The sequence below is a fragment of the Girardinichthys multiradiatus genome, chromosome 6 (genome assembly GCF_021462225.1).
Source record: "Girardinichthys multiradiatus isolate DD_20200921_A chromosome 6, DD_fGirMul_XY1, whole genome shotgun sequence".
Taxonomy (NCBI): domain Eukaryota; kingdom Metazoa; phylum Chordata; class Actinopteri; order Cyprinodontiformes; family Goodeidae; genus Girardinichthys; species Girardinichthys multiradiatus.
Window position 1 is genome coordinate 25,924,023 of NC_061799.1, and position 12,992 is coordinate 25,937,014.

A 12,992-nucleotide genomic window follows, 5' to 3' on the forward strand; every position below is an offset into this window, starting at 1 on the left:
GCCAGCCTTACCTGCTTTGTTCCGACATTTCTGCCAGTGTGCATACAAAACAAAAAGTCACACATGCAAGACGAACACACACACTGATTCTGGCATATTTTTCTCCTGATGCAGGTTTATTCCTCCAGGTTGACACCACATGCCATTATAGGCCTCCCAATGAAACGTGGCCAACAGATTAAATCAGCAGCTCATTCGCAGATAATGGTCTCGTATTAAAGCCATCAAGCATTTGCAGGGCAACTCATTAATACAAGAAGGCGTGTATAAATATGTGAACTTTATATCTGTATAAATGTGGTTTACACAGTTTCTCTGAGCAGAGGGGAAGTAGATTGGAAAAAACCTGAGACTTGGGTGACGATTAATTGCACCAACAGCTGCTTCTTTAAAATCATCGCTGGTGTCTCTCTTCTTGTGGGATGTTGTACCTGACATCTTGTGGTGGTTTCAGTTATTTCAAAGTGCACTGCAGCACAGGAATTACAAAACAAAAAACACATTTAAATATTTATATATTTAATTATCTGCACATTTAAATGTTTATCAAGTTCAGTTTTTTATGTAATAATATATTTATTTTACTTAAACACATATACAAAAACTAGTTTAACATTTATTTTTATTATTAATACCCTGCCAAACAAGTTATTGTAATGAGTGATGGTCTTAAAACCTTGTCCGGACACTAAACCCATTGATGCCTGATCATCCTGTCAGTGTAAATAGTTTAATCTAATTTTAAGTTTAAAATCATGTCTGAATGGTTGATTACTGATTAGGGGACCAGTGTTTTCCTAGGTAATGGATTTGTCATTTGTGGGGGAGAGATCCTAGATTTAGGCCCCAGAAAATGTTTTCCAGCTCCATGATTATGTCCATTTTTACTTATGAATATGTCCCGTTTAAGTCAAACTTCTTAGAAGGTGTGAACGCTCTGATCTGACCAATATCTGTTTTTTAAGACAGATTTGAGCCATTTCCATATGTGGTCCTGAATCTGACTCGTATCTAATTTTTTTGAATACAAATCCAGTGATTTGATTCTGATGTCGGAAAGTGAAAGCAGTTAGCTAGATGGACGTAGAGCTGCAACGGTACTGCACAGTGGAGATGTTAGACCTCATTAATATATGGAGCTCTAGTCACCTCTAGTCAAGCCAAATTGAAATTTGGATTGTCCCCTCATCCAAACAGACCTCTGTGATGAATTGGCAGCAAAAGCTGCCAGAATAGTTTCCTCTTCAGCACCTGCTGACACACAGCTTCCGTTGGAAAAACACTTTACAAAAGCAATAACATTTATTTCTTCCATGTTTGCTGGACCACAGCGTGCTGTATGTGACATCATCATTATTGTTCTTTTGCACACCCAGGTCAGTTTGGAACTGCAAACGGTTCACACTGTGGCGGAAGTTGAGTTTTTAGGTCAAACCTGTTACAAAAATGACAGCTGAGTTTTCCTCTAAGTGGCTCTCCCTGCACCTTTCTCCTGATAATAAGGAGCAGGTGGCGTTACCTCTGCTTCCAGGAAGGCCCCACTCATAGAAAAGCAGATGAGGAAAATCTGATCAAGATAATGATGGTGACACAATAAGATACTTTACTGCTGACAAAAGCATTTGATTTTGGAGGTGTAAGAAAGGAAAACAAAAACAGCAGCAGCAAATAATGCTACTCGCCAAAGTAGCCTGCGATAAGTTTGTGTGGTGTTGCTGTGCTTTGTGAACTAAAAAATGTACAATGAGAAAGCTAAAGCTGAAACTACAGTGGCCATTTAACCAAACAGAAAAGACTCTCCTGAGATAAAAATCATGCTTATATTTGCACACATATTTTCCCTTTCAGGCACAGACATTAATGGCTCTCTAATGAACATAACCTTCCACGGCCAATCTAAGTTACCTCTAACCATGTGTCTCATTCATTTTTATTCAATAACCCATTAGCCTAAGTCATACGAGAGGGTTTCAGATATGTACCCTGAGGGGACCAGTGTTTTCTCAGCTCAGGTGCAGACCATGACAAGCATTTAAAAATCTGAGGTATGGAAACATTTTAAATAAAGCAAAGAGGACATACACGTTTAATAAGGACACTAAATCAACCATAAAAATGTTTTAAAAAAATAAAATTAAGGACACATCCAGTTGCAATATTTCTACTCAATACTGAGTGTTTAGAAGTGCTTCCCTAACTACTTTCTATTTTAAATTGGTTCTTAAATGTAACAGGAGTGCAAGTATAGTGTTTGGTTGATGCAAATACATCAACCAAACTCAGTAACTCAATCCGAACATAACCATGTGAATGTGTCGTCTGTGGAAGCATTTTATATTGCAGGTCGAGGAAGCCTACCTCAAATGCAGCTCTTTTATTGGATGTAAACTGGCAAGAGTAGGGGTTTGATTGCTTGATCATATGTAGAAATTCAAAGTGATTAAGAGGATGAAATGACCTTTGAATTGTAAATGTGTATACATGTTTGCCTTATATTTCATTACTGATTAATAATTGATGAAGTTGTGATTATTAACGTGAAAGTTAATCGTCTGTTTTTCTTTTCTCTCTCTGGAAGAATGATGTCATAGGCCAATTTTAATTGTGGACTGCTGGACATGGCAGATAGAGATGGATGGGTTGCCATTTTGGAAGCTGGTGCTTTCGGTTGTGATAGAAGACACTAAACAGACTTCTTTAGCTGTTCAGTGAAGTCAGTGATATCTCTCCTTTTCCACACTCCACCTCTCTGTGTGACACTGAGCTTTAGCACATTTTTCCCTAGCCATCATTTTGTGACCTTAAACTCAAGCGGACTTGGGTTGGGTGGCAGCACAACCCAAAGTGCACCAGTGAGTGGACCCCTGAATGGCTCAAAAAAAAAAAAAAAAAAAAAAGGTTTTGGTTTGACCTAATCTGTCTGCACTTAAATTCAACTGAGATGCTGTGGTGTGACCTTAAACAGACAGTTCATTGATAGAAAATAGGGACCCAAAATTCCTCCACACTGAAGTAAAATACTCATTGCCCATTATTGCGAATGCTTTATTGCAACTGTTGCTGCAAAAAAAAAAAAGAAAATCATGTTTTTATATTATTGCTTCTCGTTCTAGAAAGACTTGTGGCCACATTATGACGGATACGATTCAGAAAACAGACACAGAAACATCTAAAAATGCATCTAATGTCTCCTGAATACTTTAGACATGTAACCAAATGACTTCAGCCATCATATCAACACTGTCAAACACAATGAGAAGTAAATTATTCTGCTTTCCCCTCTACCCTTTTCAGTAAGCTCAACACTTGACTAAATCTGTGACATTTGTTGATTTGCACTTGAGGTTTACAGCAAACATTTGGTCAGAGATGGCTAAGCAGTTTGGAAAGGCACAAGAGTATCTCTGCACTTCTGTTCATTGGATAGCAAAGGAACAGAGGAATGCTATCCATTAGCATAAGACAGAATACAGGTCCTTCTCAAAATATTAGCATATTGTGATAAAGTTCATTATTTTCCATAATGTCATGATGAAAATTTAACATTCATATAATTTAGATTCATTGCACACTAACTGAAATATTTCAGGTCTTTTATTGTCTTAATACGGATGATTTTGGCATACAGCTCATGAAAACCCAAAATTCCTATCTCACAAAATTAGCATATCATTAAAAGGGTCTCTAAACGAGCTATGAACCTAATCATCTGAATCAACGAGTTAACTCTAAACACCTGCAAAAGATTCCTGAGGCCTTTAAAACTCCCAGCCTGGTTCATCACTCAAAACCCCAATCATGGGTAAGACTGCTGACCTGACTGCTGTCCAGAAGGCCACTATTGACACCCTCAAGCAAGAGGGTAAGACACAGAAAGACATTTCTGAACGAATAGGCTGTTCCCAGAGTGCTGTATCAAGGCACCTCAGTGGGAAGTCTGTGGGAAGGAAAAAGTGTGGCAGAAAACGCTGCACAACGAGAAGAGGTGACCAGACCCTGAGGAAGATTGTGGAGAAGGGCCGATTCCAGACCTTGGGGGACCTGCGGAAGCAGTGGACTGAGTCTGGAGTAGAAACATCCAGAGCCACCGTGCACAGGCGTGTGCAGGAAATGGGCTACAGGTGCCGCATTCCCCAGGTCAAGCCACTTTTGAACCAGAAACAGCGGCAGAAGCGCCTGACCTGGGCTACAGAGAAGCAGCACTGGACTGTTGCTCAGTGGTCCAAAGTACTTTTTTCGGATGAAAGCAAATTCTGCATGTCATTCGGAAATCAAGGTGCCAGAGTCTGGAGGAAGACTGGGGAGAAGGAAATGCCAAAATGCCAGAAGTCCAGTGTCAAGTACCCACAGTCAGTGATGGTCTGGGGTGCCGTGTCAGCTGCTGGTGTTGGTCCACTGTGTTTTATCAAGGGCAGGGTCAATGCAGCTAGCTATCAGGAGATTTTGGAGAACTTCATGCTTCCATCTGCTGAAAAGCTTTATGGAGATGAAGATTTCATTTTTCAGCACGACCTGGCACCTGCTCACAGTGCCAAAACCACTGGTAAATGGTTTACTGACCATGGTATCACTGTGCTCAATTGGCCTGCCAACTCTCCTGACCTGAACCCCATAGAGAATCTGTGGGATATTGTGAAGAGAACATTGAGAGACTCAAGACCCAACACTCTGGATGAGCTAAAGGCCGCTATCGAAGTATCCTGGGCCTCCATAAGACCTCAGCAGTGCCACAGGCTGATTGCCTCCATGCCACGCCGCATTGAAGCAGTCATTTCTGCAAAAGGATTCCCGACCAAGTATTGAGTGCATAACTGTACATGATTATTTGAAGGTTGACGTTTTTTGTATTAAAAACACTTTTATTTTATTGGTCGGATGAAATATGCTAATTTTGTGAGATAGGAATTTTGGGTTTTCATGAGCTGTATGCCAAAATCATCCGTATTAAGACAATAAAAGACCTGAAATATTTCAGTTAGTGTGCAATGAATCTAAAATATATGAATGTTAAATTTTCATCATTACATTATGGAAAATAATTAACTTTATCACAATATGCTAATATTTTGAGAAGGACCAGTATGTTGTTTTCTCCTACAGCATCATTGTAGTTTCTGAAACAGAAAAACCTCCTTTAAACATCTAATCTGAAGAAGGAAGATCAGATTCCTATGGTAAGTCGATGCAGATTCCCTTTCATAATGAAGTTATATTTTCCCTGCTTTATCCTAAGCAAGGAATGTTAATTTAAAAAAAGTTCAACAGTGTTTTGATTCCAGTTAGAGAGCAGGATCTTCAAGCATTTAGAAATTTGTTTTATTTTTAAAAAGAATGTTTTTTGGACAGTTTGCAATTTAATAAACTGTGAGGAAATCCAGCAGCTTTGTATGAGAATGTAGAAGACACCACCGACTTTTATCTAAGAAATTAGACCAATGGTTTTTACAACTCCTCTGACTCATGCGGTGCCAGAGCTGGAGGCAGCGTGGTTCCACATGGACCCTGGAAATGGTACCTGTGTCCCATCAAACATAAAAAGAAAAGAAAAAACACAAGATTAGAAAGTGGAGGATTAGTGATGCTATTTCTGCATATATTAGGCCCCTTTTAAACTTAACTACATTATAAATCCAGACAGAACATATGTTTTTAAAATAAGAGATTAGTTACTTCAGAAACTTACATGAAATATTCAGTTTTGGGTGTTGTATTCATGTTAAACTCTGCCACTGGAACACCTCTGGATGCAACCCGTGGACCAAACATGGCTGCTGGGTAAACAATGGATGACGTCCCCACCTGTGTGTAAACAACAGAGCAATAACCCAAGTGTCAGTTTTACTCTGGACAATATCGCAATCCAGGTCAAGTCCTTGACACACACTGGAAAAAATAAGGTAGAGCATAAAACTGTCACACAGGAGGAGTGTGTGTCATCGCACCTAAATAAAGGACAACTCACCACCAGGCAGAGATCACAGATTTCTATTTCCTTTTCAACCTTCGTCAGGATGTGAGAGTCCAGAGTCTCTCCAAAGAAGACCACATTGGGCCTCAGAAGACCATGGCAGTCTCTCTCCTCGCATCTTTATAGGACAGCAACAAGAAGTTTAGATTTATTGAGCTCCTCTACGTTTACCGAATACAAGAAAAACTGGTCACAATGTAAAAAAATAATTATGTAACTCGCCATCTTCATCAGCAAACTAAGAACGCAGCCAGGTGAGAAACGTGTTTTTAAAGACCAAGCCAATAGCAAAAATAGGGTAATTATCTAAATTTCACTGAAACATGAACACATAACTCTTTAGTCATATTTTAGGTGAACTTGTTAACCAAAGGGAAGTTGAACCCCTCAAAGCACGCCACTGCCCTCTAGTGGAGGAGTTCACTTCCCTGCGTTATCTCTCAGTTTAAAAGGTCATGTGGAGTTTCCAGAGGCCAAACTCATTGTTTTACACTTGTCTCAAGTCTGTTTAGTGAGCTTTTATTTAAACCAAAGTCTGCTTCACACAACTGACATGAAATAAAAATAGGATAAAAAGGGACAGCTTAATAAGATGTGCCATTAAACAAATGCTTTAATACAAGCCTGTGTTTGGAGACAGTTCTTTCAATAATTTCTCTCATTGTTCTTCTGCATCCTCTAATGAAAAATCATCCATACAGAGTCATGGTGCAATAACGTTGGAGCATAACTGGGCACAAACAAAGTAAAGCAAAGCTACGAACTGAAATCAGAACAGGGGACTGTTCGGGAATAACGTTTGTTTACCAGCAAGCTGTCACATGCTTTTTACTTTATTGTGTTTGCGCATACATGTACCATGCACATGCATTTGATCCCATGTTTACTTTAACTACAACACAAAGTGGCATTCAGTCTAAATACAAACTGGGACCAGTTGAGAATAATCACTGAATGTTTGAGTTTGCTTATTTTGGTGCATTTGTTGCTACTTCCTAGGCCTTTTAGGGTGAGTAGGAGGAGATATGGTAGGTTTTTATTTTGTTTTTGTGTGGTATTTTGTTATTAAAATCTACGAGGAAGAATATAATACATATAGCATATTAAAAAAGACAAAATAGACCTTTTTAGTCACATTAAAAGAGTAAATGAAGGAAATACTAATATCTAATACACAAAGTCTCTACCGTGCATTTTTAACCAACTTAAAGACAAGGAAATTAAAGGGTTGTCTGTTAAAATATTTCAGATCTTAGACATTAGGAATACTCCTGATCTACCCTGATCTTTCTGAAAAGGATAACAAAGATCCAAAAAGCTTAGGAAATCTGTTTGTCTGTGTTATTGATGATGTGTACCGTAGATACAGGGGTTGGACAATGAAACTGAAACACCTGGTTTTAGACCACAATAATTTATTAGTATGGTGTAGGGCCCCCTTTTGCGGCCAATACAGCGTCAATTCATCTTGGGAAAGTCCTGCACAGTGGTCCGAGGGATTTTAAGCCATTCTTCTTGCAGGATAGTGACCAGGTCACTACGTGATACTGGTGGAGGAAAACGTTTCCTGACTCGCTCCTCCAAAACACCCCAAAGTGGCTCAATAATATTTAGATCTGGTGACTGTGCAGGCCATGGGAGATGTTCAACTTCACTTTCATGTTCATCAAACCAATCTTTCACCAGTCTTGCTGTGTGTATTGGTGCATTGTCATCCTGATACACGGCACCGCCTTCAGGACAATGTTTGAACAATTGGATGCACATGGTCCTCAAGAATGGTTCGGTAGTCCTTGGCAGTGACGCACCCATCTAGCACAAGTATTGGGCCAAGAGAATGCCATGATATGGCAGCCCAAACCATCACTGATCCACCCCCATGCTTCATTCTGGGCATGCAACAGTCTGGGTGGTACGCTTCTTTGGGGCTTCTCCACACCGTAACTCTCCCGGATGTGGGGAAAACAGTAAAGGTGGACTCATCAGAGAACAATACATGTTTCACATTGTCCACAGCCCAAGATTTGCGCTCCTTGCACCATTGAAACTGACGTTTGGCATTGGCATGAGTGACCAAAAGTTCGGCTATAGCAGCCTGGCCGTGTATATTGACCCTGTGGAGCTCCCGACGGACAGTCCTGGTGGACAGAGGAGAGTTGAGGTGCACATTTAATTCTGCCGTGATTTGGGCAGCTGTGGTTTTATGTTTTTTCGATACAATCCGGGTTAGCACCCGAACATCCCTTTCAGACAGCTTCCTCTTGCGTCCACAGTTAATCCTGTTGGATGTGGTTCGTCCTTCTTGGTGGTATGCTGACATTACCCTGGATACTGTGGCTCTTGATACATCACAAAGACTCGCTGTCTTGGTCATAGATGCACCAGCAAGACGTGCACCAACAATTTGTCCTCTTTTGAACTCTGGTATGTCACCCATAATGTTGTGTACATTTCAATATTTTGAGCAAGACTGTGCTCTTACCCTGTTAATTGAACCTTCACACTCTGCTCTTACTGGTGCAATGTGCAATCAATGAAGACTGGCTACCAGGCTGGTCCAATTTAGCCATGAAACCTTCCACACTAAAATGACAGGTGTTTCAGTTTCATTGTCCAACCCCTGTATTCCCACCTTGGCAGTTTATCCACAGGAATCTGTGCATCCGGAACATCTCCGCCAGGTGCTCTGAAAATAAACAAAATCTTCAAAGTCAAACAGAGGGGATCAGGCTACAAGTTCTGAATATTTATTAGCGTGTATATATTCATCAAGTGCTGCCTACCCTTTGCCCTTTAAGGCGGCACATATGGGACTTTGCTTGTTCACAGTCAGTTGTCCACAACTCATACAGCGTGTTTCCAGCAGACTGCCTGAGGTTACACACACACACACACACACACACATACACATCTGTGTTTTACTATCTTTATGAGGACTTTTCGGTTACTTCCATTGACTTCCATTCATTTTCCTTGATTTTTAGTGCCTAACCCTGACCCTAACACTAACCCTAACCCTAACCAGTTAATACCTAACCCTAACAATAACTCAATTCATACCCCAGTCCTAAACCTAACCCCTGTCCCAAGAATGGAATTTGAAAAAGTGAGGACCAGAAAAATGTCCTCACTTTGTCAAAATTTCCTCACGTTGCAATAAAAATACGAAAAATGGTTCTCACTCAGCAACAAGTACAAGAGCACACACACACACACACACACACACACACACACAGTGCAAAAAAACAAAAAAACAACTAAAATAACTATCAGTTTACAATGCAATGCTGCCTAGGATCCTGAAAAAATTATAAACATTCAGTCCTGACTTTAGGAAGGTTTCTCTTCAAAACCTTAATCTTTTTGCAAATACAAGATACACTAAATTGTCAAAAGTATTCACTCCCTCATCCTAATCATTGAATGCAGGTGTTCCAATCACTTCCATGGCCACAGGTGTATAAAATCCAGACCCTAGGCATGCCGACTGCTTTCATTTCTGAAGAATGGGTCGCTCTCAGAAACTCAGTGAATTCCAGTAATGTGCAGCAATACGATGTCACCTGTGCAATAAATTCAGTTGGGAAGTTTCCTCACTTGCCTGACTGCATTGTGTCAAATGGGGATTATGGTGTGGAGCTGTTTCTCGGAAGCTGAGCTCATCCCTTTAGCTCCAGTGAAAGGAACTCCGAATGCTTAATCATATCAAGACATTTTGGACAATTTCATGCTCCGGACTCTGTGGAAAAAGTTTAATGGTGACCCCTTATTCCCAACATGACTGCACAAAGCAGGATTCATAAAGACATGGATAAGGGAGTTGGGTGTGGATGAACTCGACTGGTCCGCAAAGAGCCCTAACCCTAACCTGATGGGACACTTTTAGGATGAGTTAGAGCAGAGAATGCGAGCCGGGCCTTCTCTTCCAACATGTCTGACCTCAAAAATGCGCTTCAAGATCCCGTGGAAAGTCATCCCAGAAGACTTAAAACTGTTATAATGTAAAGGGTGATCTGATGTTATAGTAAACCCTATCAATTAAGAATGGGATGTCACTCAAATTTATTTGTGAGTGAAGGCAAAATGAGTAAATACTATACTATACAGAGTATTACATTGCTTCTTGTTTTTTGTGAGGATTTCTTTGAGTGTCTAAAGTCCCCATCATATCAAAAACTCAAACATAGCACAACCATGTCTTTTTGTCTCTACTCTGCAAGGGCTGATTCAGCTTCCAGCAGAATAATTCAAAGCCATATTTTGGCTTGCTTATACAAAATGTGCAGAAATAATCTTGAGAATTGCTCGCCATGTTCTTACAAATTTCATCACTAAAGAATTCCCACTAATACTCACCGTGTATCCTGAGCACATGTTTTGACCCAGCCTGTCGGTGCAAATCGTCTTGGCACTGGGTGATAACTACCACAGAGCGTCCCTGCTTCTTCAGACGAGCTTCGCACTCTGCTATGGCAAAATGGACGGCGCTGGGCTTCTTGTCCAACACGAGCTGCCTCCTGTAATGGTAAAACTCCCAGACCCGAGACGGGTTACGGTTGAAGGCTTCTGGAGAAGCAAGGTCCTGGCAAATAAATCCACATGGGCACGTTTAAAGGACAGAGCTCTGGGGCAAGAAGACTGCAATTACACATGTACACGGGCACATGTGTGAACAGCTTCTTTTATAAATTTACCTGAGAATGCCACTTCCTCCACTTCTCATGTTCTCCCCTGAAAGTTGGTACTCCACTCTCTGCGCTCACGCCCGCTCCGGTGATGATTGCTATGTTCTTGGCTTTAGTGAAGGCCTTTCGGAATTCAGACATGTCTGAAAGTCAGAGAAAACCTGATCAATACCTAATCAGCTGTTGTTTTAATTTAAATGATTTCAATGATAAGAAATTAGGTAAAAGGATGGTTTAACAATTCAAAAAAAGTAAAAATCCTTGCCAATTTTTTTAAACTACAACTTTATTACAATCTAACAATTGTTGTTTTTTTCCATAAGGTTAGGAGGCAATTTATATTATACAAATAACTTTTTTCATTTACACAAATCACAAAAAATCTTGGTGAAATGCGTAAGAGTAATACTTGTTTATATTGCTATATTAATATTTGTTATAATAATACTTGTTGAATATTGTTAATACTGAACAAAATAACATTTGTAAGCATTTCACAATTTTCCAATTGATATTGCCTGACAAAAAGAAGAAGTCTTTGTGGTTCTAAATTGCCCCCCCAAAAAAAAAAACCAGCAAAGTTCTTGCTTTACCTGAACTGGGTCTTCCTGATTCAATCACTGTCGTCGGCCCTGTCATCACATGTGTGGCGCACATGCGAAGACCAGGTGAAAAGACAGCTCGGGTTTTGAGAAGCATTGTCACTACAAGATCAGAAGAAACAAGAAAAAGGTCAGTTTAGTATTTTATTTAATTTTCCACACAGAGTTTTAGACTTCTTTAGGGTTTATATTATTACGTATTAGTTTAAATACCATCCCTTTTGCCAAAACTAAATCTATTTTGTTCCAGAATCAACTATTTATATGAATATTGTGAAATCAAGTTAGCATTTATAAATGTTACAAAACCAAAACCCTTAACTATAAACAGTTTTCCAGGCCTGTGGCTGCTTTTGTTGCAGGGTTGCATGATATCAGGCATATAAACATTTTGAGATTATTGACTGCAATGAACCCACATTCGTTACACTGCTCTCAGCTACTGCGCTATAGCCTTGGTGTGTACAAAAAGAACACGGAAAGTCCATCCAACTGGCCAGAAATATTGCGGGCAAGCAGAGTTTAAATGCATAGCACATAGAAAATAATTTATTTCAATTTACATATGTTTGAATTTAAATGTATTCAATCAAAACCTCTTTTCCAGGAGAGTCCTGGCCAAGATAGCATCACATAAACTCCAGCTGATAAAGACACCCAATTAAAAAACACCAAGGAAGGCTGGCAACTTTTGGCCAATATAAAGTTTTGCTGTTGCAGTGTTTTGTAGCTCCTTATACCAACATATTGTCTAGATGACTATCAGATAAGGTGCAAAAGAGGGACCGCTGTGCAGTTCAAGCTGTATTTTCACTGCAGCCAGAAGCTGCGACAACACAGAGGCAGTCTGGGTTTCTTTACACTGATAAGGCAAGGAATGTGCACACAGAGGAGGCTTCAAGAATGTGTTTGCTTTTCTTAATACTCAACTATAGACACAGTGGAGAAAATAAAGTCAAACTGACAGGCCTGTCGACCCGAACCAAGTCAGATACGTTGAACAGGACCACAAACCGTCCATACAAAACAAGGATTACACCTCCTTTAATCTCTGTATGTATTCTGAATGCTTATTTAAACCATTATACAGCATCCTTTTCTAACGTCAATTGCAATATGACAGCAATTCTTTCAAAAGTAGGAGCTTAATGCCGATTTGTTTCAGAAAACTCCAGACGGATTGTGCCTGACAGTCGTGAAGTACGTGACTGCCTCGCAAACAGCCCGTCAGAGCAAAGAAAACCGTGCGAACTTAGCTTGCATCGACCGGAAACATGGTGAATAAGAGCATGTTTTAAACGAGCTATATTGCACCGACCTGGACAAGAAAAGGTCCCTTTTGTCTGACCAGAAAGAGACGCTGGGATTGTTTACCTATGCGTCCGCAATAGCCAGGAGGAGCCGCAAAGGAACAGCAGTGTCGTAAAGCCAATGATTGAGGAAGATGTGTTATTGAATGGCGCCCTCTAGCGGTAGATATTCGTAACTGTCGCTCAAGCAGGTCTAAGAACTCTAAAACAGTTTTGCTTCTAATAATAATAATATTATTGTTATTAATAATAATAATGATAATAAAATAAATTCAATTAAAAAATACTTTATTAATCCCAAAGGGAAATTCAATGAAAACAACATTATTTCATTTGTATTAATATAATGTTTCTGTATTTCAATATTCTACTCTACTACATTTTAGAGGAACCTTACAGCCAAACGTACAAACCTTACAGCAACTTT

General features: G+C 39.8%; 1 protein-coding gene across 2 annotated transcripts; it reads right to left on the bottom strand.

Moving 5' to 3' along the window:
- Positions 1–5,332: 5,332 nt before the first annotated feature.
- LOC124869517 (NAD-dependent protein deacylase sirtuin-5, mitochondrial-like) lies at positions 5,333–12,707 on the bottom strand. Of its 2 annotated transcripts, none has more exons than XM_047367399.1 (9): positions 12,574–12,707; positions 11,247–11,357; positions 10,663–10,796; positions 10,325–10,550; positions 8,752–8,839; positions 8,601–8,654; positions 5,963–6,086; positions 5,684–5,799; positions 5,333–5,515 (listed from the first exon to the last, which is right to left on the bottom strand). In XM_047367399.1, the coding sequence occupies exons 2-9, from the start codon at positions 11,350–11,352 to the stop codon at positions 5,443–5,445; spliced, it is 921 nt and encodes a 306-aa protein (XP_047223355.1). In that variant the 5' UTR covers positions 11,353–11,357; positions 12,574–12,707; the 3' UTR covers positions 5,333–5,442. The 2 variants fall into 2 exon arrangements, with proteins under 2 accessions (XP_047223355.1, XP_047223357.1); XM_047367401.1 differs by having other exon boundaries at positions 12,630–12,678.
- Positions 12,708–12,992: the final 285 nt, after the last annotated feature.